This window comes from Stegodyphus dumicola, chromosome 7, assembly GCF_044657685.1.
Source record: "Stegodyphus dumicola isolate Sdum_Otavi_A_Nest chromosome 7, ASM4465768v1".
Classification (NCBI taxonomy): Eukaryota; Metazoa; Arthropoda; class Arachnida; order Araneae; family Eresidae; genus Stegodyphus; species Stegodyphus dumicola.
Genome location: NC_140774.1, coordinates 53,400,601 through 53,426,580, shown reverse-complemented (window position 1 = coordinate 53,426,580; position 25,980 = coordinate 53,400,601). Strand labels below are relative to the sequence as shown.

General features: G+C 31.0%; 1 protein-coding gene across 2 annotated transcripts in view; it reads left to right on the top strand.

Annotated features, from left to right (window-relative positions):
- The first annotated feature begins 2,741 nt into the window (after window positions 1–2,741).
- The window catches only part of LOC118196732 (uncharacterized), a 154,578-nt gene continuing 131,339 nt past the window's right edge, over window positions 2,742–25,980 (top strand). The window contains exon 1 of one of the 2 annotated variants that reach the window (XM_085820212.1): window positions 2,742–3,129. In XM_085820212.1, the coding sequence (XP_085676338.1) occupies window positions 3,079–3,129 (51 nt within the window). In that variant the 5' untranslated portion in view covers window positions 2,742–3,078. The remainder of the gene's footprint in view (window positions 3,130–25,980) is intronic. The other variant, XM_085820211.1, reaches the window with a different exon arrangement.

Genomic DNA, 25,980 nt, shown 5'->3' with positions numbered 1-25,980 from the left:
GAAAGTTTTCCAAGAAGGCATCCCTCCCTATAGGCAGGTAGCCCTCAAGTGCTTTGCTATAAACAAATAAACCAAAATAAATATTTATAAGAACATAAATACATACTAGTATTGATAATTATTCCAATATTCCTTCTGTGAGCGAACTACTCGCTAACGATTGAGAACACCAGATATGTTTATTTGTAGTCATAAATTTTTTTTTTTGAATTTGTAACATAAAATAGAGAATTTTGAAGTTTTTCAAACATCATTTGATATTTTATAGTTATGCAATTAATATGAATGATGGATTTTTAAATCGAAAGATTTAATCTTTTATTGCTGGCAGCCCCGTTACTTTAATGGACGGTGAGATCGAATTTCTAAATCAAATCAAAATTTAAATGAATTGAATGTATTTCCAAATTAGAAAGAAACAGTTTTCTGTGTTCAGATGTAGTGATTTCTTTTTTTATATAACTTTCCCCCATTTTATAGATTAAAAATAATAAAATAAATTTCACAATAAAAATCTTTCTAATTACGGTGTTCTTTGAATGCATTAAAAAGGAATAAATAATTTTTTTCTACCAAAATATTTTTGATCATATGTGACTAAATCGTGGGGTTTCTATATGCGTATTATTTTAGAACATCAACAGAATACCAAAGAATTACAGAAGTGATAGTATAGAAATAACGTATATGAGAATAATTGGATTCAATTCGTTTAAATTTCTCTTTAATTATTAGCAGTTTTTGCTGCAGAAGGAGCTACAGGATAAGTCATTATATTCCAGAGGGAAAGATTCTTTTCTCTGATGCTGGATAGAATTTTGTGGCGAATTTATTTATAACAGAGGATCAGGTTTTTAAAATTGTCTACAAATTTTTCTGTTATCTCTATCAATATGTTTTTATAAAATTGTAATAATGTGAGTCCATTTTCAAAGTAGCTTATTTTAGATAATTTTCCCCCAGCGATTTGCAATATACCACTTTCTAAATTCCAACATGAAATTGTTCTACTATTAATTCTATCTGTAAAATTGACATAAACAGATTGGGTTAAGTTAGATTATTTAAATACGGTGAGAAAAGCTACAAATTCTGTTTAGAGGTGAATGCTTTCGTAGAAGATTTTCTTAATAAAAAGCACAATAAAAAAGCACTAATTCGAATTCACACGTAATAAACACATGAGATGTCCAAATCTTTGTATCTTCTGTCCAAGTAAAAAGAAAGATAAAGCATAAAGTCACATGTTTTTGAGAAAATATAGTGACAATAATGCGTTTTAAGGGAATTTAATTGAACGTTATGATGCACATTTTTGCTACATGCCGAGTCATAGTTGCTAAATAAAAATTTAATTTTGTTTAAAAATAATTTAAGATTTAAATTTTAAAAATAGTCTGAAAGAGTTCGGATTTTTAACGATCGCCCAAAAGAATTTCTTAAGATTTTTTACACTCTTGATGAGCTCGCTATTAACTAATGTGCTGTTGCACTTACTCCTGCTGGCTTTGTTATTAAGCACATTTTCTTCGCCATATAAGTAATAGCAAAATTGCAAACATTTTAAAAGCAGCATAACAGCATACGTTTTGAATTTCCGATGCAGTATTAAGTGTTTGCATACTTTTTTTTTTTTCAGTCTTTTCTCAGCATATCAATGCTCAGTTGTCTTAGTAAGATAGCATGCAAACTTTTTTTGTGCCTTTTTATTATTAACTTTTTGTGTATTAACTTTATTTATTAAATATTGCGTTCTTCGCACTTACGTGATATAAACTTGATTTCAACAGCAGAATCACAAAATATTTAAAAGCAGCTTATCTTCGAAATTTTCGGCAGATAGTCTCGCGAGCTGGAGATAAAAATATTTTATTCCGTGCAGTGTTGCCACTATTTGCTTTGATATCGTTGAGTTTGTTAAAAAATTCATTAAAGTTTTTCAAAACATGAAATATAAAATTCGAAATTTGGAATTCAGGCTTCCAGGAGCACATGATCGGGTGGAGGACAACATTATTCAAAATTTATTGGCTCTAGGTACCGTCGTTTTTCACAATGTAAGGAACGTACATGCATGCATGCAGATTCTTCATTATTTAATTTCTTTAAAGATAATGCAGAAAGAAATTATTTGGTTGCAGCATTTTGAAAAATGATTCGCCGTGTGTAGTGGACGACGCAAAATCCCGTTTCGAGACTCATTCGGGCGAACGTCCTTTTGGGCTGAAAAGTTTCTATAATATATATATTTGACTTTTTTGGGGAAAAGAGCTTACAAATACTTTTTGTAATTTTTATGTTTGTGGGCAGTAATTTTGTTTTAGTTTGAACAGTAGATTCTTCGAGTTTAAATCAATTCATTATTATTAAAAAATAATAAAGAAATAAATAAACTCGGTTACTTATAAATCTCTCTCTCAATATTTGCATCCTATTTGTAAATTATGTAAATTATAATTTGCATTGTGAGTTTAGTTAACTAATTTAAATGCTTACAAATATGCAAGGTGCAAATTACATATACATATTACTACAAAAATTTCCTTCACCGTATCTCTTGCTTGCACAATCATCTTCTTGTGGCATTACGTGGCTGTTGAAAAGCCGATTGCTAAATTCTACTCAGTGACTCACAACTTTTTGGAAATGGAGAACAAAATGAGGCGGAGGGGGAATGAGACAGCATATGCAAAAATAAAAATGAAAGGCTGTGTTAACATTCGTCATCAGCGAACTGCGGCAGGTAAACGCCTGAGACAGTTTGGCGGTAGCCAGCGTCAAACAGTCGCATCTAAAATACAATAAAATGTAGAGAATCGCACGCGTTTCTAACTTCCGCTCTCATGTCATCGAAAAAACCCGCTACGTCCTGAGTAATTCTGCATTTCCGCTCTCTGCGAGGAAGTGGAGCAGAGAGGTCTGTAGCTGAGTTGCGAATGTCGTCTGCTCGTTGAAAAGGCTTCATTTCGCCGCTCGAACGCAGGCGCGAAAGTGCGATTAAATCGAAGTGCCTTGAATTATAAATTTTATTATTTTTATATAAATATATATAATTACTGCTATGGATTTGTAGTGCCAATGTATGGAAATCTTGCACAAGTTTGTTTGTGCAGTTGGGATTCTAACATGGTAAGTTTGCAACAGCATTTCCTAAAATTCTTCCATCCGGTGTTTTCTTTTTCTCTCCCCCCCCCCCAGAAAACGAATATTTTATCATCGTTCGCATTATCTTTTCAAATAAAGAATTAATGTGCTCCTAATTTGCTTTGTATTAACTAAAACAATAAAATGGCAAATGAATGTTCTTAAAAATTGTTTCAAATTGCTGTTCAAAATATATTTATTCATCAACAAATTAAAAATGTAAATTTAATTATTATTTTATTCACTACGATTATTGCATAATCTAAAATAAAGTTTTTATAGCTTTTATATGCAAAGCTAAATTGCATATGTTGAAAAATAAAAAAATAGTTTTTGCATTATTAAATTACGAAACGTTTTGTGAAATAATTCATGCATTTTTGGAATTTGAATTTTCTTATAGAGCAAGTTCTAGAACTTGCTCTATAAGAAATTTATAACACAGTAGTGAATAAACATTAAAATAAAAAATTAAATAATTAAAATAAAGAAATTGATCATACTTGCTAGAAATTTATTCTCGCAACCGTAAATGTCGCTGTTAAAGAAACAGACAGCAAAGTTTTATTTATAAAAATTCTTTGCTTGTATCATATTATTAATTACTGAGTATTCTTTTTACCAAAACCTATCACCTTATTTAACGATAAAATTTTTATAAGAATCAATGAAACTACAATCATGCTGTAATTGTTTTATAATTTTTAAAATCTAATCACAATGTTATAATAATGTAGAAATGTATGACAGAGAAAATACTAAGTCCCAAATGATATTTACGTTTTTGATACAACAGAAGTTCTGCAATGTTTATTTATATTTATTTCTATATGCAGCACATGCTGCTTTTGAATTATATTGTATATAAACATTTATGTGTGTTTATATTTTATGCTTCAATTTAATTTAAATGCATTTTACATATTATCGGAGATCGGAGATCATCATTCGTTAAGTGGTATTCGACCCGAAGGCCTTTACCACTACATGTTTATCAATCCCCTAAAATCCCCTGTAAAAGTTCGTTAAACTCCATAAAATGGTAAAGTCCTGTGCACTTGTAATAAAAGTGCAAAGTATTCAGTAGTGAAGAAGTTGATCAGGGGTGACGTCATATATCGGCCACAGATGAAGTATTCGTTGGATAAACAATAATAGCAACTAATAATTTTGGCATATCTTTTCGCAATGGCATATCTTTTACACATTATCGTAGATTTGACATAGTATCGTACAGTAAAAATGGAAAATAATACGCATATACAAGTCTCAGAAATTTTTCTACTTTCGTCTGAGGCGAAAGTACTAAAATCTTCATATTCATAGGGAAGTAGACTGTCACGTGGTTTGCCCGGTACCAAGTCAGCAGCTTTGGTACCGGGCAAAGTCCATAGTAAGATGAAAATGATGATAAAGATGAAACAAAATTTTACATATTAAAAAGTCTGATGTGGACACCACGTGACTTCCTGACATGGTCTATTAAATCACACTTTTTACTGCACTTCATTTAAACTTATTTCCTCGAATTATTTTTACTTAATTATCCGATCCCTCGAGGCAAGTTGAAAATGAAAAATTTTTGAAAATTTTGAAATTAAATATCCCGGTCAGTTTTTGACATATGGGAGTCAAAATTCTTGTATTTTTATTTTTCCATAACGAATATAAAACTTTCCAAAATATAGGAACCAGGAGACCGCATTAAAAGTTGAATTCCGTAATTTGTCCAAAGTTATTATTATTATTATTATTTTTAATTTTACATTGCCAAAACATAAATATTTTCGCCATTTAAAACACTTCTGTAATTGGAGGTATATGACTACGACTAACAAATTGCGATAGATATGTATGTGTGTGTGTGTAAGATATAATAAAATGCGACACCTCCTTTAAAAAATAATTGGCGACCTCAAAATTAACATTCTAAATTTGGTGCTGTCCCCCTAAATTCATCTGTTCTCCCAAATTCGAGAATCTTTTATGATTATATAACAACCTCAAATTAACCAATCATAGCTTAGAGTACTTTCTGCATATAAATACCGCTCGGAAATAAACTGCGTCACTCTTTTCGTAACTTCTACCTTGCTAATAGCTCCTCGCTTTGCTTCCCCGTTTAAACTGTCATAGAAATGTCTCGGATTTCATTATGATTGGATAAACATCTATGGAGGTGATTTTACGTGCGTGGAAATAAAGACTAGAAATTCTTCAAATCTATGTTTTATTATCTTCATCTATAAGCCTTCACTCTCAGCTACGACGACTGCAAGCTGATTTTTCTTCTATGCTTCCCAGAACTATGATATAATATTAGGCAACGATCAAACTGGCAATGAGCTTAAGTAATATGTAAATATATATATGATTACAATAAGAAAAGGGGGTGCACAGTTAGATATTGTAACAGTCCCATATACAAAATTTGAGCGTTCTACGGCTAATGGTTTTTAAGTTACGTGAAATACATATGTACGTACGTATGGGTACAGACATCACGAAAGAATCCATTTCGAATCCATTTTACAACCCATTTTAGAATAAAGAGTTTTATTCTGTCCGCACATTTAGGTGGCACTCAAAAAAAAAAAAAAAAAAAAAAAAAAAAAAAAAGTCAGAATGGATTCGGTCAGAATGCATATAAACCTGATAACCGAAATTTTTCGCGATTACAATAATTACAAAGAAGTAAAAAGGAAAAAGACTTTATTAAATGGTTGTGACTGAGGTATTTATAATAATGAATACCACAAACAATCAAAGCTATGAAATACATCATGGTTCTTTCATTTGATATTTCCCTTTAAACATCTTCCGATGTTAAAATTCGTCTAAACATATCCATATTATTTTCAAATGTTAACATTACGTATTAAGAAAAACAAATAAAACATGCCATGTTTTGGATTTATATACTTATGTTTCATATTGAAGATTTTTTTTTTTTGGAAGAAACAAAAGACAAAGTACACAGAGCAGTCGCGCAAGCATATTTTACCTCATGGTTCTGTTAGTTAACTAAAACATGTCCAATCTTGCTGCATATTCATTTACAGAAGCTAAATCTGCATACTTCTGCAGAGAGTAGTGGTGAAAACGAGGCAGAAAAGGAAAGAGTAAAGATAAAAATCTAAACTGTTAATTTAAATCTAAAATAAAATCTTACTTTATAAAAATGTCTTAGTGTATAATTAAAAAGTTTTCAAAAATTATGAAAATATATGGTTTTTATTTCTTTGCATATGGTTAACCACATTTTGCCTTGCGGATTAGCAACTCTATTGGGAAATGTTTAACGTTTTCAAGTAACATAATCATAAAATTAAATCTTGAAGTTCATATTAATGAAATTCAGAATGAAGTTTAAATTTTATTGATACAGAATAAAATAATTCGTTACTTTTCTAATATTAATTGCCATCTCATTTTAAATGAGAGTAAAGAATTAAATGAATTAATTTTGGCTGAGAAAAAACTTTTAAATTATGAATACAAAACAACTTTAGAATCATACGTTCTTCTAGCATGTTACCGCTTTGGATAACTAAGTAAAGACTAAATCAAAACTTTAATAAATGTGAACGTAGGAAACAACTAATATTATTATTAAGCATGGCTATTGGAATTGGTTAATCATTTGTATATTTATTGCTGTGCTACTTGGCTTTATCTGTAATCTGTTGTTTTATAACATGCCCTTTAAACCCATTTCTTCTCTCTAAACGATGAATCGTAATTAAAGAAATGACAGCTGCGGAAAAAGGTCGAATCTCGTAATTTGCTAAAATCTCTTAGCTACTTCTATGGGGTGATGACGACACAGGTTACGATCGCAAACGAGAAAAGGAGTGTTTTGACCTTGAACCGCCTATTTTAAATTAACATACTATAGTAATATCGTACTTTTAGTGCAGGTAAAATGATAAACGGTTAGTAAATTACTAATATTAATTTGTTCGGCTTTGAGCGCCATTTTAATCTTCGAGCCTACGAGCGCTTCGAGCTGGTAAGTTAAACGTAGAGAGATGTAACGAAACCTAAATTTTGTCGAATATGAATCCGAAATATAAAAGATTCTTGTATCTTTCTTATTTTGAATCTCTCATATCCTTCGTGAAAAAATAACAACGAGTAAGGGAAAAAATAGCTTAATAGTAAAAAATGTTGATTAAAGTAAAGTTTGAAAACCACTTTAAAAAAATAAACAATATTGTTTTTAAAAAGATAACCACATTTATTTAGAAAATGTGAACGAAATTTAGTAAGTGAATTAATTAGATAAAACTCTTGAATCTTGCGTTTCCTCTTTTCAGCATAATTTGGAATGTGGTATGTGATAATCTATTCGAATTCTCCATAATTTTGCATATTGTTTTAAAATCAAGTGCTGTGGGGAAAAGATTATTTCGGAAATTTTTAGAGGTAACTACTGAGCATGGAAGGCTAAGGTTTCAGATTTCTTTATGGTAAATTAAGAAAAATCAAAAACTTGTTTAGTTGAAGAGCACAACTGCGGTATGGCGCTCAGAAACGTCCTGTGGTTCATATTAATGATTCAGGTGCTGGAATTGAAGCAATTAACTTATTTTTTAATCAGTGCTCTTACTGGCCAATAAAACTAATCCGCCAAAGTTTCGAATTAAAACAGTTAACGGGTTTTTTGGGTTAGGATTTCAAAGATTTGAATGGCGGAAAAAGCCCAACCATTCGATCGTGTTTTAGTTTCTTAAAGTTTTCCAAAGTTTTCACTGAAAGGTTTTTGTTTACTTCTAATATCAAGTATCTGATGTGACTACATGACTTCCTTGTACGGCCTATTAAATTATACGCAGTTTTTGCTGGCACTTCATTTAAATGCATCTCCTTGAATTTCATTAGAGATATATTTTTCATTCAATCAATTCAGTTTTCATTTCGCGGCAAGGCAAAAATACATAAAACCTCGAAGCACCTTCATTAAAATTTGAAAAATACGGAAAAAATCAAATATAGTTAAAAACAATTTTTACTTTTAAAATTAGAGTTTGTATGCCAAAACAAGCAATTCAGACAACAGACAGGAAGACCACCTTTGCAGTGCAAACATTTGGAAGTTAACCTTTGGTCCCACTGTATAAAAAGACAATGAAGTTGGTCCACCATCTGCCTTCATTCACTATTCCACTAAGAGTTTCAAATGTAGGTATAGCGGCACTTTTAAATTGTTAATTCTACAGCTATTGCATGCGGATTAAATAAAGGCATAAAAACCTTAACCGGAACATAAGAAGAACATAATGTAATCATTTTTTACAACCAAAAAATGCATAATTTACCAATATACAAGAAGAAAAACACAGAGCTCAGCCAGCCGGGTAAGAGAGTGGAAATATATATACTTTTTGCGTGGCCGATTGCAACAAAAAAGTGAAATGCACAATTACATGTTATAGTATTCCCATATACAAAATTTTAACGTTCTAAGGCTAATTGTTTTTGAGTTATGAGATATAAATACCTACGTACTTACTGACGTAACGTAAACATCCCTTCTGAATCCATTTTAAATTCATTTTACAATACGTTTTGGAAGAAAGAGTCCTTTATTCTGTACGTACATATAGATGTCACGCAAGAAAAAGCAATGAAGTGGATTCGAGAGCGGTCAAAATGGATATTTCCTTTGAAATATAACACTAAAAAATTTTTGCGATTACAATACTTCCTTTACTTCGTATAAGGAAATAATAATAATAATAATAATAAATCGAGCCTTAAGATCTTACATTTATCTTCCAAATTATATAAATGTGTTTGTCATCAGCATAAAAATGTGAAAGTTATCTTATATTATTACCAACACTTTACGATAAGCAACAAGTATTATTTTATGTCATTAGTGTTCTAGTTAAAATTAGTTTTAACACTTTAATAATATGCAGATTGCATAAATATTTTTGTCTCTTTCGTGTAAACTATCATAAGCATCAAAAGTAGTAAAAGAACTAGACTGTACGAAACTACTAGAAAGGGTGACAATGAAAGAGCGACATAGAAATTGTAAGCTTCTCTTTATATTTTTTTCTAAACTTATTCAGACAGTAGTCCTCTTCTTCAAACAACTATATACTTTTTTAATGTTATTATATTTACAGCCCTTTATGTTTAACAAAGAAATTTGAAAGAAAACCAAAGCTGGAGTTTTCAAAATTGGAAAAAAAATCAGCATTGGTTTTATTGAATAATAAAGATTTAAATGAAAAGAACGGTAAAGTGAAATTTAAAATTAAGCGAAAGTGTAGTCTTTGTTTTGAATAGATTTTGAATAAATCCCTATGGATTTCGAAGGCGATCAAACATAGTCCCTCTTCTTCAGGAGCAAACAAATGTTACTTAATTTCCCCCAATTTTTTTTCTTCTTCTGAAGAAGAAAAACTTGTATCTGATCGCTTTCGAAATAGAGTTTTAATCAAAATATAAATCAAACAAAGGCTGCTTTTTTGTCTAATTTGAAAGTAAACATTTAGGTTCATCTTTTGCCAACAGTAGTAATTATTTTTATTTATTTAATAATAAACTCCTGGGAAGAGTTTGATCATAAAAAATATTTTTTAGCCGAAAAAGGGATGAACTCGAATGGGCTATTAGTCTCGAAACAGGATTTTGCGTCGTCCACTATAAACGGCTGTATTACTTTTCAAATTGTTTCCACCAAATATTGTCGCCTTATATTATTTTTAAAGTTAAATAATGAAGAATTTGCAAGAAATATGTGTATTTTTCTTGCACTGCGAAAAAAAAAAAACGGTAGCCAGCCATCATATATTGAATAACGTAGTCCTTTACCTGAACATGTGTACCCGGAAGCCCAAAATTTTGAATATAGGATTTTATATTTCGTATTTTGTATAACTTCATGAACTGTTGATTAACAGTAGAAAGACTGAAACTTAGTATATACCTATATTGCCTAAAAGAAGTCAAAATGACTACATTGTAAAAGAATAACTAATGTGTAAAGAAATTTGTTTAAAATTAATTTTTAATGTTTTGTATATTATTTACAGTTATATAACAAGTTAATAGTAAATATTAACAATAACAATTTACTTCACTTGGAAAAAAAGTAATTTATGCATTATTGTTTTGTACATTTTTTTGCAAATGAAAGTGGAAATTTTTTTTATGTGTACATTTTCTACGAACATACTTTTGACATTTTTCACATGCATTATTTGTTTTGTTGTTGTGGCAAATTCGTACTTGACAAATTTGCGAAGCCTGTTGGCCCTTTCACACCCTTGAAAGTACAAGTAGATGGTAACCTTCCAGAAATACCACCTTCGTCAAATTTTGACTACACAGTACCATCGGCAGCTGTTTCGGTCTCCTGAAAGGTGTCTTCACTTTCTTCATCAGAGCCACTGAACTACTTAGCAGCCTATCACCTTTTCCTGGGCATACTGATGACACTTTTATTTTCATCGTTGGCGATCGGCTCTTCATCGCTATCTTCAGTGTCAGATGTTTCACTTTGAATATAATCCGCTTCATATATAGTTCAGAATTTGTTGCGTCTGATTCTACATCGGAGCATTCTTCACTTATGTTCGTTAGCTTTTCCAATAACTCTCTTCTTTTCGACATTTCTTTCATGAATTTAAGGCACAAAATAAATAAACAACTTGTTAGAACAAGTATCACTGCATAAAGATTCAAATAACGAGTACTACTTTAGCTTATTGTGAAACTGCAATTTATCAAGTATACGCCCAAACCGACAATTTATCATGTACTTGTAGGTTATCACGTGACTGTAATAAAAAAATGAAAACTGTTATTTCAATACAGAGCCGAACTTGTCATATTAAGAAATTTACTCAATTCAATAATAAGAGTCATTTGATTTTTTAAAATTTCCCAGTCACTCTGACTGCTTTTGGGCAATATAGGTGTAACACACACATATATATACTGAAAATTAAAGAGGAGGAGGTAAATACAATTATTAATAAACGCATTTATACAAATGCACAAACGTCACAAAATTCTAAGAAACTGTGTCATTATATACGTAATTGTTTTTCTAACTGAAATTAAAAAGCAGTCAAAATGAGTTCCTTGGGCAATCTAGTGTTAAAAAACTCGATAATATGAAAGAAAACAGTGCCAGCATTGTACAGAATAAAACACTTATTACTTGTACTCGAGGACAGTCTATTGGAAATTCTAAACATATGCTGTCTTTAAATAGTTTGTCATTTTACTGTTGAACTGAATTTTATGTGGCATAAGTGCGAAGAACAGGAATTTAATACACAAAACATTAGTAATAAAAGACAAAAATAAAAATTTACCAAGAAAACTGAACATTGATATAATAAACTGAAAAATGACTGAAAAAATAGAAAAATTTGCTTCAATTTTAGCTGCATCGGAAATTCTAAATAAATACTGCTATGCTGCTTTTAAAATTTTTGTAATTTTGCTGTTGAACTGTACACGGCGTGAGTGCGAAAAAAGAGTACTTAATAGTATTGTTAAAAGTCAAAACGGAATGGGTATATTTCAGTATAATAATGATGAAACTTTTGAAAAATTGCGAGAGTTAATAAAATATATTCCATAGCCAAGAAGTGAATAAATGCTGTAGGCAAAATGTCGCTGCTGGTTCTGGGTACAAGTTATGCACAAATCTCTGATTTTTCTTAAAAATCGCAATATCTGTGCAATGCAATAAAACGAAAAATTGTGCCTGTACAAATAAAGCTACGTGAAAAATATCGGTAAAACTGCAGCAACATTTTTCTCTTCCAAATGTATAGGTAGAGTTTGGGCTTGTCAGTTCAAACTGATTGATGGATAGCTGACACAACTGCGAAACGGATTTCCCTCAGCTTTATAGTTGAATAAAATATCAGGAATATGGATGTCTATTATTTTTCATTATTCTTATTGCCATTAAATATTTAATCAGTCTCAGTTTGTAACAATACTTTCTTGATACGAAAGTAAAGAAACAAATTGAAAAATAGGTTCTTTTGCATGATCATCCTAAAGGTTTCAAATTAGTAATTCGAGTGCAACTCGAGGTAAGAACTGAGTGGGTTACCAAACGAGAAATTATTGAACATTTATTCTTCACCATAATTTAAACGCTTCATCAATTGCAAAATCTGGTATTTATTTATATCTCTTTTAACTAACATAACCCAAAATGTGATTTGAATCACACACAGAGACACATTCTCGAAAAACCGTATTAATAAAAATGGTTCGCCTTTATAATACAGAACATGGTAATAGTATACCATTAAAGAACATGCAAGTAATTTCAGATAAAAACACGAAAACATATGTTATCTATATATATCTAAAGAAGAAAGTCTGTGTGTTAGTTCGCTAATAACTCAGTCACTACTATAGCCATCGTCACTAAATTTTCTACGATTCTTTTCTGGGTTCTGGAAAAGGTCAACGTTCCCTTTTTTCAAAAAAAAAAAAAAAAAAAAAAAAAAGGGGGGGAAACTAAAATCAGAGATATTAATTAAAAACGCTTAAAACGCTAATTTTTGCCTTCATTTTTCCGAGTGGCAACAGTTCTGATATCAGCAACAATGGCAACAGTGATATATCAATAAGAGAGAATGAGTTTATTTTTCTATCGAAATTTTTATGTGGGTTCTATATCGCATCAGACTGAAAAATGTGTGACTATGAATCGTATTTTTTTGCTCAAAATAATGATGTATTTGTTTTTATTTTTGCTGACCCAAATGGCAATTTCATATGTCATATGGGTATATATACCCCATGATTCTATGATTACGTAGTCAGCTGTGGTATCATGTATTGAATATCACTTTGTTTCTTTGGCATTTTTTATGCATTAAAATGACGCATCCTATTCCTTATTACGTGTAATATGCTATTATGCGAATTTTCGAATGATGTCATGTGTTTATTACTCTCAATCTAACTTAACTGGCATTGGATACTTCTGCTAGTTTTGTATACTTTATTAAGTTTATTTTTGTTCAGAATCAATCTTCATGTTTACTATGTAATGCAACCAATACAATTTTGAAGATAGTTCATATAATTTGATGCAGCGTTATTATTAAGGCTAAAATTACGTTCCACGCAAAAAAGTATAATGCGTAAGAGAGAACAAAAGTGGGATTCCAGCCGCTAAAATGCATAACAAACTGAGGATCTTTTCAAATACAACATATCAAAATATTCGATGGATCTTCATATGACTTTTGGTCACTTAAACATATTTTTACTTTATAAGCATAGCTATATGATTATATAAGAGTATATAAAATAAAGTCGCGATGTCGCTGCTAGGGGGCGAGGGAAATGCTTCTGAAAAGGTTGGGTAGCACTACTTACACTACCCAAGTCAACCATGCTGAATCGAATTTAATAAATGTAGTATATACTGTAATGTGCGAAAGAATGACAACAAAACTCACATTGGCTGAAAGTCGCGAAATGATAGTAAACTTCGCTGCTTTAGACTCAAAATGCTAGTGATTCGCGGTTTGGAACGTATGTTTACAACCCTGGTATACTATGTCAAAATCAGATACTCTAATCCAATTTAATCTAGTACAAAACGCAAGAAAATAAGCTTGCTGACAAGTTTCATTATTATTATTATTATTATAACTAAATCTCTTAATCGCGTATCATCATTCATTTAAGACCTCGCTGCACCCTCTTCTCCCAGAATGTAGAGCTTTCTGGTGTGGCCGTGCATTTTGATTTTCTGTACACAGACGCATTAACTAACACAGATAATGTAGAGTTCAGTGCACTCTGAATGTTTAGGCAACGGGGAAAATATTCATGAATAAATACATTTTGATCGTTAAAGCAGTATATATGAGTCATCTTTTGAGAATAGTAATGTTTGCTCGATAAACTGACTGTCACTTCTTGTGCCTTCTAGACTTATTGTTTACTTATTTTGCAGACAAATGACTCATGAAGGAAACTGCTTTCTTGAATCAACATTAGAGGTGTACATTATTATTGCGATATCTTGCGGTTATTTTCAATCTTTTCGTTACAATAACACAAATTTGAGTCGAATACTCAGACTTAATAAATTAATTTATTAATGTAAATTTGTTTGTTTTTCTTATCCAAAAAATGATACCTTCGTCTGTCCGGTATTAATTATGGTAAATATACACAAACAGATTATTTGGAACATATGAGGAGCAATGAAATTTAATTACTACGTTTGAAAACTTATATCTAAATAGCGAAGACAGTGAATTAATATGTTAGTATTAAAAAGCTACATATATAGAACATAATGATGCTTAATATTTAAAATACGAATATTCTTCCTTTTCCCTTACTATATAAACCATATTTCCTTCCGAGATGCGTTCATTTCCTTAATATTTTCCTATTTACACAATATAACCTTGTAAAGTATTTATTTAAATTAGCCAGGTGTTTTATGTTCAGAACCTATACTGTCACTTCTCACTTTCCATTTTCCTGCCAGACTGCAAATTTTAACTCGCGCATATTTAAATGAGGAAGAAAATGACAGTATTTAAAGGGAGGTTTTAGAGCTCTGGACTGTCTCTCAACAAAAAGAGAAGGATGCACCTATGCATTACAAGGCAAGTTTTATGCTATGAATCAGAAACCTGGGCATCAGCCTCAAAGGCAGACTTCCCCACAAAATTCAGGTACTACAGAATAAGATTCTGAGATTTGTAAATGCACATTACCTGATAAGAAACAAACTGATCGATGATAACTTGAAAATCGACCCTATAGTGGACCACATTACTAAATAAGCGTTTCTTCAAAGCTGGACTTAGCTATGATGCTGCAAATGTTTCAGAAGTTTTTAGTTACTAAATCATTCCAGAAGATAATTTGATCAGACCATTTGCTGCTCACATGCTTAAAGATCACAACATCGTAACCTAACTTTGACTGCCAACGTTTACTAGTTTCTTGCGAGACGGGATTTTTGACTTCTGTCTCTCGTCGCTTTCCGTTAGATTGGCAAACATGCAGTACAGGAGGACAATGATCTCGCCACTTTTACCTCACTTCCTGGACTGTTCCTGGAATTTCACCTGCTAGCTTATCAAAGTGGTTTAATTTCCTTATCTAGCTTATTAAGACCCCTTCTGGGGCCACATAAGCAACTTCATAAACAGTATCAGTATCAGCATGTTAAGTTAGAGAGTGTTTCGCCTGTTGAAGGTCCCGTTACTAGTTGAAATTCTACGGTAGCATTTTGTCTACGGCGTTGCTTTGATCTTTTACTAGTGCTGTCAAATTTGAACTTCTTACTTATTGAATTACGCCATAAATGCTGCTAGTTGGTAAGCATCAGGAGTAACTTCTGTTCAACTACTTGAATTCTAAATAAAATGGTCTTTTGCACCTTTCTTACGTTTCTGTTTGCGTTCTAGACATAGCGATAATTCGCTTAGTTCTAATTAGAGTCTTGACTTAGTGTATGTTACTAAATGAGAGAGAGCAAGACTCTACAACCTGCCACTTCCTAAAATTACAAAATGTAAATTACAGGAAATTGAATGTTTTCCATATCCATTAAAGATCTTAGTCATCATTGCCCATCTTTCTGTAGTTTTCTACTTGAAAGTTAAACCAACAGATAAAAATGATTTAAAATAGGAATTACCCTGCCACAAATGGCTATATAATGCACATATGAATAACTTGAATCTTGATATTCCTCGTTGCTGAAGTACAATTTGTTGTATTCTGTTTGAAAATGGACAACTTCTTGCAGTACATCCTTTGCAAAATTTTTATGTTGCTTGTGTTGGTTGCTTCCAGCAGTAAAGATTAGTACAGAAATTTCATTTTGATATTGATAATACTTCTAAGTTAAGCAAATAATACTTTTGCAATACGTGAAACTGATTTTTCTTTAAGTAAAATTTTAGAAAGTTTCTAACTTCTCATATTAGTCTTGAAATGGGAAAAAGATGAATTTACCCAATACTCTCCAATTAAATAAATTACACTCTCCAATTAAACAAATAACCCAAATGAACTAAGGAACAAAATAATTTTCTAGGTTTATTGTAAATAAGATAACTCTTCGGGAACTGAAGATCAATTCACCGGAAAACGTTGTTACGCAACATTTCCAATTTTGACACGAAAGAATTTTTTCATGCAGTTAAAATTCAAATATTGAAATTTATATAACGAAAAAAGAATTAGTCTTATTTTTTAAATTCCTGCTTAACATCTGAAAAAAGGTATAGTAAAATATCCATAGCTGCGCATATATGTGTACAGTATAATTCCAACAAACTTTCTCTCTCTATATTCTCGTCAAAATTTCATTTATAAAATTCTGAGGACGTTTCGACCTGTTTCATCTGAAAACGAAACAACGCTCAAGGGTACAGAAGCTTTCGAGAAAAAAATCAACCACGCATCACACTAGAGGTTAGTAAACAAAGGGAATTTGCAAGGAAAGAGAAAGGTGAGGTGAGGGAATTCGTAAACAGAAAGAGACCTTTTATTATTATTATTATTAGTTATTTGGAGATAACTAGTAGGTTACAGCGTTTTTATTATTCAACTCAGGTGTCTCTTCTTTTGTGTTATTGTTCTAGTGAAAACGTTTCATTCTCTGGCGATGTAACGATTTTTTTTTTCTTTTGCACATGAGAATCATGTTATGATTTCATCATGATAGCAAGCATCGTTACGCTTTTGCGGCTTTCCGTTTCGGAAATGTATTTCGGTGTATTGTGAAACCTCTATCATTGACCGTGTCGAAAAATTGCTGCATTTTAATATCAGATAGAATGAAAAGTCATGCAGTGCAAATGAATTATAACACAAGTCTGAAAATGACCTATGCAGAAAACCGATTTTCAGGGAACGCTTTCGTGTAGCATTTTTATTTTACCAGTTAACTGCTAATTACCTGTCATTACGAGAAAATGAGCTTAATACATTGCATGCGTTTGTGATTATGGATAGTATAGCTGCAACCTGTTTGTCATAATAAATTGCTCTGAAGCAGTTTCGTATAACATATTTTCGGATAATTTCTGGTTAGACTTACAAACAAAATGAAACGGCTTTTTTCTTAATGCTTTTTTTCTAACATTAATACTATTTTTTAACATATTCAGAATAAAATAAATTTTAAAATCTTCATTTTAAATTTATGTTCAGTTTCCCATATAAAGCCTCTATGAACGCATTCCTATCCTTAGTAGAGAGTCCTTGTATCTTTTACCCTAAACGAAATAATACAGTCCAAGTGACTTTCTAATTACGGTTCCATTATATCGTAATCAGTTTATTTTTAAGTTAAAAACACTTTAACTAAAAATATATATCGTAATAGCTTTCCCACATGGGTCGTTATAACCTAATTTACATTAAAGCATTTAGGAAACTTACATTGACCTGTAGATGGATAAAGGATTCCCGTAAAGAAAAATTTCTCTAAATTATCTGTGAATTATGCGTCGGAATAGTAAAAAATAATGATTATTTAAAACTTCAATATATTAAATGGAGAGAATGTTTAAATTTTTTTTAACTACTAATATTTTTATTGAATATGCTTGTAATAAAGTGGTGAGTATCTTATGTACTTTATTGAATATCGCATACAGCTAAAATACATTGAGCTGAAAGATCATAAGTTTAATAAAATTTAAATTACTGCTTAGTCATGGTTATTCTATAGAGCATAGTTTTAACTTATCACTGCGGTGTAATGGCAAAGTTTTTACGCATATTTATATACGAATTCCCTAAAATCGCATTAATACCGTAGAAAACTGCTACTTGAAAATTATTTACGTATATTTTATTTATAAAACTGATCTTTTTTTAATTCATATAACTATCGCTTAATAAGCAATCGTTTTACAATAATAGATTTTTCAAAATTGCTAATTATTCCGAAATAATTCATTTTTCCTAAATACTAATTAAAACAGTTATATTGTTATACTACCGTTGTTCAGATACTATGGTAGATTAATAAAGATTTTTCAAAATACTTTGTTTCATTTCTTTGTTTTTGTTTAAAATCAATGTTTTTATCCCAAAATAGCAATTTGCGTTGTTTCACTTTAAATGGATTGTTTAACTTTCATTTGAGTCTGTTGCCATTTGGAAAAATGCAAGATTCTTTCAAATTTAATTTGTCTTATTTATTAATGAATTCTATTTAAAAGCAATAGATGCAGTTAAGAATATTTTTTAAACATTTTCATCTGATTGGTTTAAATAAAAATAAATTTAAATCATCATAAATCCAATTAAAAATATTGAATATTTTTATTGGATTACGTTATGTGTTTTGTCGTACATATTTTTTTTTCGACTTTCAATTATACAGAAAATATATAAGGTTCCCATGCTAGTTTAAATGGATATTCTTCTAGTATCCTATAAAATGTTTTGCTGTTCCACCTGGGTCATCTGTATTAATAAACCATATTAAATTTTAAAAGTGCGCTTTTGGGCGACCGTTAAAACTAAACCCTTTAAGATCTGTTTGCCGCTTCTGCTGAAGTTACTGGAATTAGAGGTTTGTCTTAAAATCGAAGGAATATGGTATTTATTAATAACTGCCTTATTTTTAAATTTTTAAATTCCCATATAAGATATAACATGACGCAGATGATTTAAACAACAATAACTTATTTGTTCACATGTTTATTGGCAGTACAAAAAAGGAAGATATTATTGAGGACAAGGTAAAGCTAGATTTAAGTATAAATTGAGCTTATTTGCTAATCTCATAGACTGAATATTTGCAAAAGAAGGAAAGATATATCAAGACTAGTAAAAATATTTTTAGAATTCTTTTCCGCGTTCATAACTATTTTAATATGGATTCTTTATTCTAGTCTAAAAACTGCTTATAATAAATTCCCTGGGGTGGTAAAAGATGCACCTGCATTTTCCGTAAAGAAATTTATGATTAAGCGGTCTAAAACCTTCAGTAAATCTCTAAAGTCATACTTGTTGTTGTAAATCTTTAAATTCAAACATAATCCTAAAGGCAATTAAAACAACAAGTTATACTATCAAAAGCCAAGAATAATATTATGATCTTTAAAACTGTTGATGTTCTCAGTTTGCTCATATCAAATCCGGAAAAAGACGATTTCAGTCAGAAAACTTAAAATTACGATCAGTATCTCCAAGAAGAGTTTACCATTAAAACTTTTATTTAATTAAAAAATTGAAAGTTAATAATTTTAAACATTATAAAAATTAAAACAAAAAACTATTATATACCAATTATGCAATATATGATGTTTTAGTGGTTGCAGTAAGGCTGTGAATGCTTTTAAAAATAATCATTTGGACATATTGTGTATTAAATGTATTTTATATTCATTTTAATTTGTAATAATTAGATGTTTTAAATGTATGTAATTGATATAAATTGTAATAATAAATAATAATTCGAAAGTATTTTAATTTATATCAATTAGATAATTAATAAAACGAGCAAAACAATTATTAAGAAGTGTGCTAATATTTTTAAATCAGTCAGTTATTAATAATTAATACATTAATTAAATTTTAAAGTTAAATTAAAGTTCTTATAGTTTTGCGGAATACCAGAAGACTAAGAACCGACTATATGCAATTGCGCATGGAAGATGAAGATAATTTGTTTTTTATAGTGACAATACATTACTTAAATTCTTTCAGTTTACTTTTAAATCGCGAAGCTTGATAGCCAATAACTGACCAATTAAATTAGATATATAAATTAAAGATTTTACTTTATGCTGAATGACAGAATTCTAAGAATTTGCTATGCGGAAGAATGGTTGGAATATAAATTAAAGATCTTGCGTTTCGGGTAGTGGCGACATTTGTAAAGGATTGCTTCTTGACACTTTCCATATTTCTCTTCCGTCGACGTCAATTCTGCGGATTTTATTTTGCCCGGATAACATTTTACATGTTCAATAAAAACGATGCACTTCTTTTGAAGTGTGTAAAACGTGAGGGTTAAACTGTTACCATTGATTTTGAGAATCCGTTAATTATCAAAATTACGACAGTACTTCATTAATTAAAGTAAAAAAATGAGCCTATCAAAAGCTATGTACCCGGTTTCAGTAATATTTTGCTGATGATTAATTCGATCTTGACTTTCAAACTTTTATCGCTACTTAAAAAGACATTTAATGCTAAGCGAGAGCACTTACTTTTAACCGAAATATGTATTATCGCTGTTTATATATTTTTAAATGCTTAAAGAATAATGAATATTTTACTAATCCGGATTCTTACATTTCTTCAGGAAACGTAAATAACTATGATTTCTCAGAAATCTCGACACCATAGTTTTGAAAATGTTCATAAAATTCTATAGCATCTAATTTATGAAATTTTACTATTCAAAAAACATCTAGGTTCAATACTCAAAGAACTAAAGCTTATAGCCACCTTTTTTCGAGAAGATGGGGGACATCTTGTATTTTATACTCAAAACGCAATTAAATCGAATGTTTAATTCATCATTAAGTGTATTTTTCTATACGTTTGTGATGCAAAAGTCTGACATTCCGCATTAAGAGACCTTTTTGATCACAAGACTCCAATGCAGTCAATTATTCTTTTTGTCGCCCGTTTTTTTTGTGATTTGTTCAGTAAGCCTCATTCGCAGTAAAAGATGACGTATGTGTAATTATATTTTTTAACAGCCGAAAGTGGACAATAATACGGCTGACGTATATTTAACAGCTGAAATTGGTCAATAACACAGCTGATCTTTTGAAGAAAAATGGATGCATTATCTAAAAATATTTTCTATAATCTTAACAAGGATTTTTAGTTTTAGCAGTACTATAATTCTCTTCAAAGAACAAATGGAGTATTTTACTAGTTACTTATTTTACTAATTAAAACTTTCAGTAAATCTCTAAATTCATACATAATCGTGTAAAAGGCAATTAAAACAACAAGTTTTAACACGTTTGGGTTAATAGGAACATAAAGTGAATTAAAGCTCTAGGCAATGAAAGAAAATGCTTGACAAATACCACAAATCTCCTTACAAACCAAGAAATAGTAAGCTTTTATTGGGAATTGCTGAATGCTAAATATTTTTATTTGAGTGCTAAAAGGCAAAACATGTAAGTTACTTTAGTATAGAAAGGTATAATATAATATTATAAAATAAAAAGTGTTTTTATATCTTTTATCGACGAAAGTAAAAAATATAGATAATTTTAATACTACTTTCATGGTAGGACAAAATAATTACCACTTTTTAATGAAGTGAGTTCATTTGCTAAGTGTTGAGCTGCTATGTATTTTAAGTACCTCATTTTTGAGAATGTCTTTAGAGGCAGGCGGTGTTAAAATCACTGGCGTCATAAAAAATGTTCTGTCACAAGGATGCCGACACCCTTATTCATGTTGACCAATGTTCGCCGTCTCAGGAAACTTCATAACGATGTCCTTATGTGCCAGCATCATTACGAAGATCAGTATTAACTCGAAAAATAAGTATTTATACGTGTCTCAGCGCTCTTATGCTGGGTATCCTCAGGCAGATAGGATTTTAGTTACATATTTTGATTGAAAAACTAAATTGGCTGATGATTAATAAAGCAACAAAAATCCTGTCTGCTTAAGTATGCAGGCATATTTTAGAAAGGTGCTTTTTTAAATAAAAAACTAATCTTTATTAAGATGCCAGCACTTTTACGGAGGTCACTTTTCTGAAAGTTTCTAGTTCGAAAGACTGATATGAGCACAGAATTGAGCATACTCATCACATGGAAAGCGTCTGTAAAATTGTATTAGATTTTTTCTTTTTATTATCTTCTTAAGCACGCCATTACAATGCAAACTGGTAATTTTTAAATGAAATTTCGTCGCTCTTCAACCCCTTTTCAGTTTCGAAGTTGCCTCAACAGTGGCCGGGTGATTAAGACTGTTAAATACTGGCAGTTCGATCGAGTCTCAAAGTCAGGTGAACGGACTACCTGAATCGTTGATTTTCGTTAAGTTTCCCCGTGAAAACGTAAATACGACCCAATTTACTCTTACGCAAATAGTCCTGGTGAACTTTGCCGTATTCAAATCGGCAATACATATACTAAAATGGGAACCTAACCATCAATTACGAAATTAAATGGATTTTGCAGTCTAGAAGTTTGAAATGCAGAATTTTCTTTTCCGTTAGAATGCAGTATCTGGGAAATACTGTCAGAACTGTCTTTTTGTACTAGAAAATTAGAGTTCTGCACAAATAAGTTTGCGAAAGAAAATCTATTTCGTCTAATTAGTTTCGACTGTCTGGGAAATATGAGAAAAAGCTAGGCATTTTTTTATATTCAAATAATGGTTGGTTGTCTTCGGAACAAACTACTCATAATATAAGGTTTGCGTCCAAATACTGTACTTTGTTTTAGCTTGGTTTATTAAGATACAAGAATATGCTAAAAAATACGAAAGCAAGTATTTCCATGATTTATATTTCGTGAAATCTCTAGTCCTTTATCTCTTAGATTCATATTTCAATTACTTGCTATTGTTTTTGTTAAATAAGTAAAAAGGATGTAATTTTATAATTAATTAAAATATTAACTGGAAGACAGTGCAGAAAGATATAGAAGGATGGGTTTGGTTAGAAAGATATGGAAGGTTAGGTTTGGTTCTTTAGCCGACTGCCTTTTGTGGAAAAGTAGAAAAAATTATTTAAAGAAATGGATTTAAAATATGCTCGCATAAGTATTTTGTCACAGATAAAAATCTTAACAATAGCTTAATCCTCTTAGAGGACAAATGAAGCATGTTTTAATACGGAAGATCTACGCTTCGATTGGGAGGAACATGAAACGTAATAAAAAGCAGAAAGTTGTAAATCTCTTTCTCTTGCGACAAATGCACCACAAACCTTAAGCACCTGGAACGGTTCCAAAGAATTGTACCTATAACGGCATACCTGACGTTCACTTACGGCTTATGAATAAATATATGGAAGGTTGCATTCCTTGTCGTAATAAAATGGATTTTAACTCGTAACGGTTGATTACACCTTTTTTAACAAAAGAGGAATAAAATACTTGATTATAGTAAGAGCGAACGTTAAGAAATCGTAGCCAAATCACATTATCGTTTTAATTTCCATATAAGTTTAACTAATCGCAGTTATAACCAGTGATGATTAAAAAGAAAAGAGAAGTCGCATGATTTTAGAGAAACTATCCTGATGATTATAGAGAAAAATTTTGTCCGTCATTTGATGATCAATTTTTTTCAATCGATTGTATATAATTGATTGTATACAGCTTGTATACAGCTTCGTTTTTATAGCATTGAGACAGCACGAAACTTAAAATCACATCCTCTAAAAGTAAAAAATGTCTCTATGAAAGGAAAACCTCATAGAGTGAACCCATACAAGAATACTACCCTTGGTTCCAGATGATTCTGATCTTCTGTTGATGTTTCAGCATCGACGTTTATTTATGTTGTATGGAATACTGGTAACTTTGTAAGACCTATCTCTACTTTTCCACATACACTAAATTAGATCCTACAATGAACCTGGCGAATTCTCGCACAGGCGTGAATTAAATACCAGCACAGAAGAAGGGTGCAAAATAACCCTTTATTAAATAAAATTAATTTAACAGAAAAGAACGGACTTCGTGCGTTACAAAACACCCCACACTTGCGGTGGTAACTAAACGTAGACTATAACAGAAATCAAATTCTGAAAAGTAAACGAGTGCAAGAACGCACTTCAAAATTACGCCTAAGGGGTGGACTCACAGAAATATAACCGGCGTGATACTAAACTGGCGTGATACTAGCGTGACCGCGAAATAACAACGAAAGGTGCGCTAGGCTAGCGAAACACGCTCTGAATAAATTGAGATAATCACAAGTTTAAATTGCACTTCACTTAACTTTAAATTTACATCCTGGCGAGAGAATGTGAGAGAAAGTTGAGAACAGAAAAACTTAAAATAAATTATGCAAAATAAGGAAAAACCCTACAACTTTCATATTCGATATTTAAATTAGGTATAAAGAAGAAAGCATTTAAGAGAAGGTTTCGGAAGGTGAAATCAGAACGTGTTCTTTTTTCTTGAAGGCCACGTTGCTAACCTTGATTCTCTAGCGATTAAAATTATTTAACAATGAGGTATTCTTGCCATCAGGTGGTTTACGCCGACTTTCGAGTCTGAGCCAACTTCCTCGATAGTTAACTTAATTTTTAAGTTATTCATTCTCTTTTCAATTAAGTCAAAAGTGTTAGCTTTTGTAAGCAAGAGGTGCTTCCGAGTATAAACTTTATTTGAGTTAATAAAGGGTTCTGTATACCCTTGACCTGACTTTGTAGTACTTTAAAGGACTTGGTGATAATTCACCAGTCTTCAACATCGAGTGCATTTTATGATAGCCAAAAGAACAATCAGCATTTCAATCATAAAAAAATTGTTAAACTTTCTTCCTTATACTCACGAGGGATTCTTAAGACATTCAGGATATGGTTGGTTGTTTGGTATCGTTCAAATGGGTCCATGGTGTGGAAATCACAGCTTTCGCCAGTTCCACAGGCTTTCACTATAACAGCTCTCACATCCAGTATATCAAAGATATATTAGGATTATCTTGAATAAAAAAGAATTATTCTGAAAAGTATATTTGAAATTTTAGGCTAGTTTGAAGAAACTTCAGAGAATTTTCTTGTTTCTTTAAAATATTTCAAATTTCAGCCACTTGTAATTGTATTTCGTGAAATCGGAAAATTTTTAAGCAAGATGAATTACTGGCCAATAGCAGTAAGAAATAAGCTTAAAAAATGGCAGATTTTACTCCTGACGTCTGTGGCAGTGTAAACCACGCTATTAATAGCAACAAATCATCTGACAACACAAATCAAGATCAATTACTATGGAATGTGTCGCACGGAAGAGCTCAATGAATTTGACGAGCCCTTGTCATTGGGTGCCATTTAAGAGGGAAGTCGGTTCTGGGCTCGTTAAATCTATCCATGTCAGTATACGTTATGTTACAGTGAAGTGGAAATAGGATTGAATAAAAACTCATGCAGCTAGTGATAGGTTTCATAAACTCAAGCACACTCAAACTAGTACATCGAGTGTTGCTGAGGGTCGCTCGAAAAACTGGTTGGCTACCGCTGCCAGAATCAATAGTGGGTTTCGCTGAGCATCAAGATCGTCGTTAGCATCAGAATTGTTCACAGTGCTGTAGTATTTATGGATTACTATGATTGGAGAATCTGCCTATTAGTCCAACTCATTACCAACAATTATTAACGAAGGTTACAGTGACTTAAAGTTCTTAATAATTAGATTAAGCAATAGAAAAGCATTATAATGAACGAGGAATTTTACTAATAGATACTGCGACGGTTGCATACGCAGATTTGTAAAAAATACATAATAAATGAGTATGTATACCATCATAAACAAATATATATTTATTGATCTAATTTAAATATTAGTAATATATGTGTTGAATTATTAACCCAAGACTTGTAGGAAGACTTAAATCTTATTTGAACTTCCCTTGGTTTCACAGCTTTAAGGCTGCTTAATACAAAACAAATTAATCTTATTAAAGTATTTCTTCGAATTTTTTTCAAACATATATTTTTTCTAAAGTTTACCTGTTGATGCAATTTCGTACTTTCGAGATAAAGTTTCACAAGTGGGACTCAGGAATAAGATCTGCCGGGAGTTCTGTAGGATTTGAAGCATTTAAACTAGCTCCTAGGCAGTTTTATACGATCTGTTTATTTAAAATTCAAGGCAATTTTATAAAACCTAGACG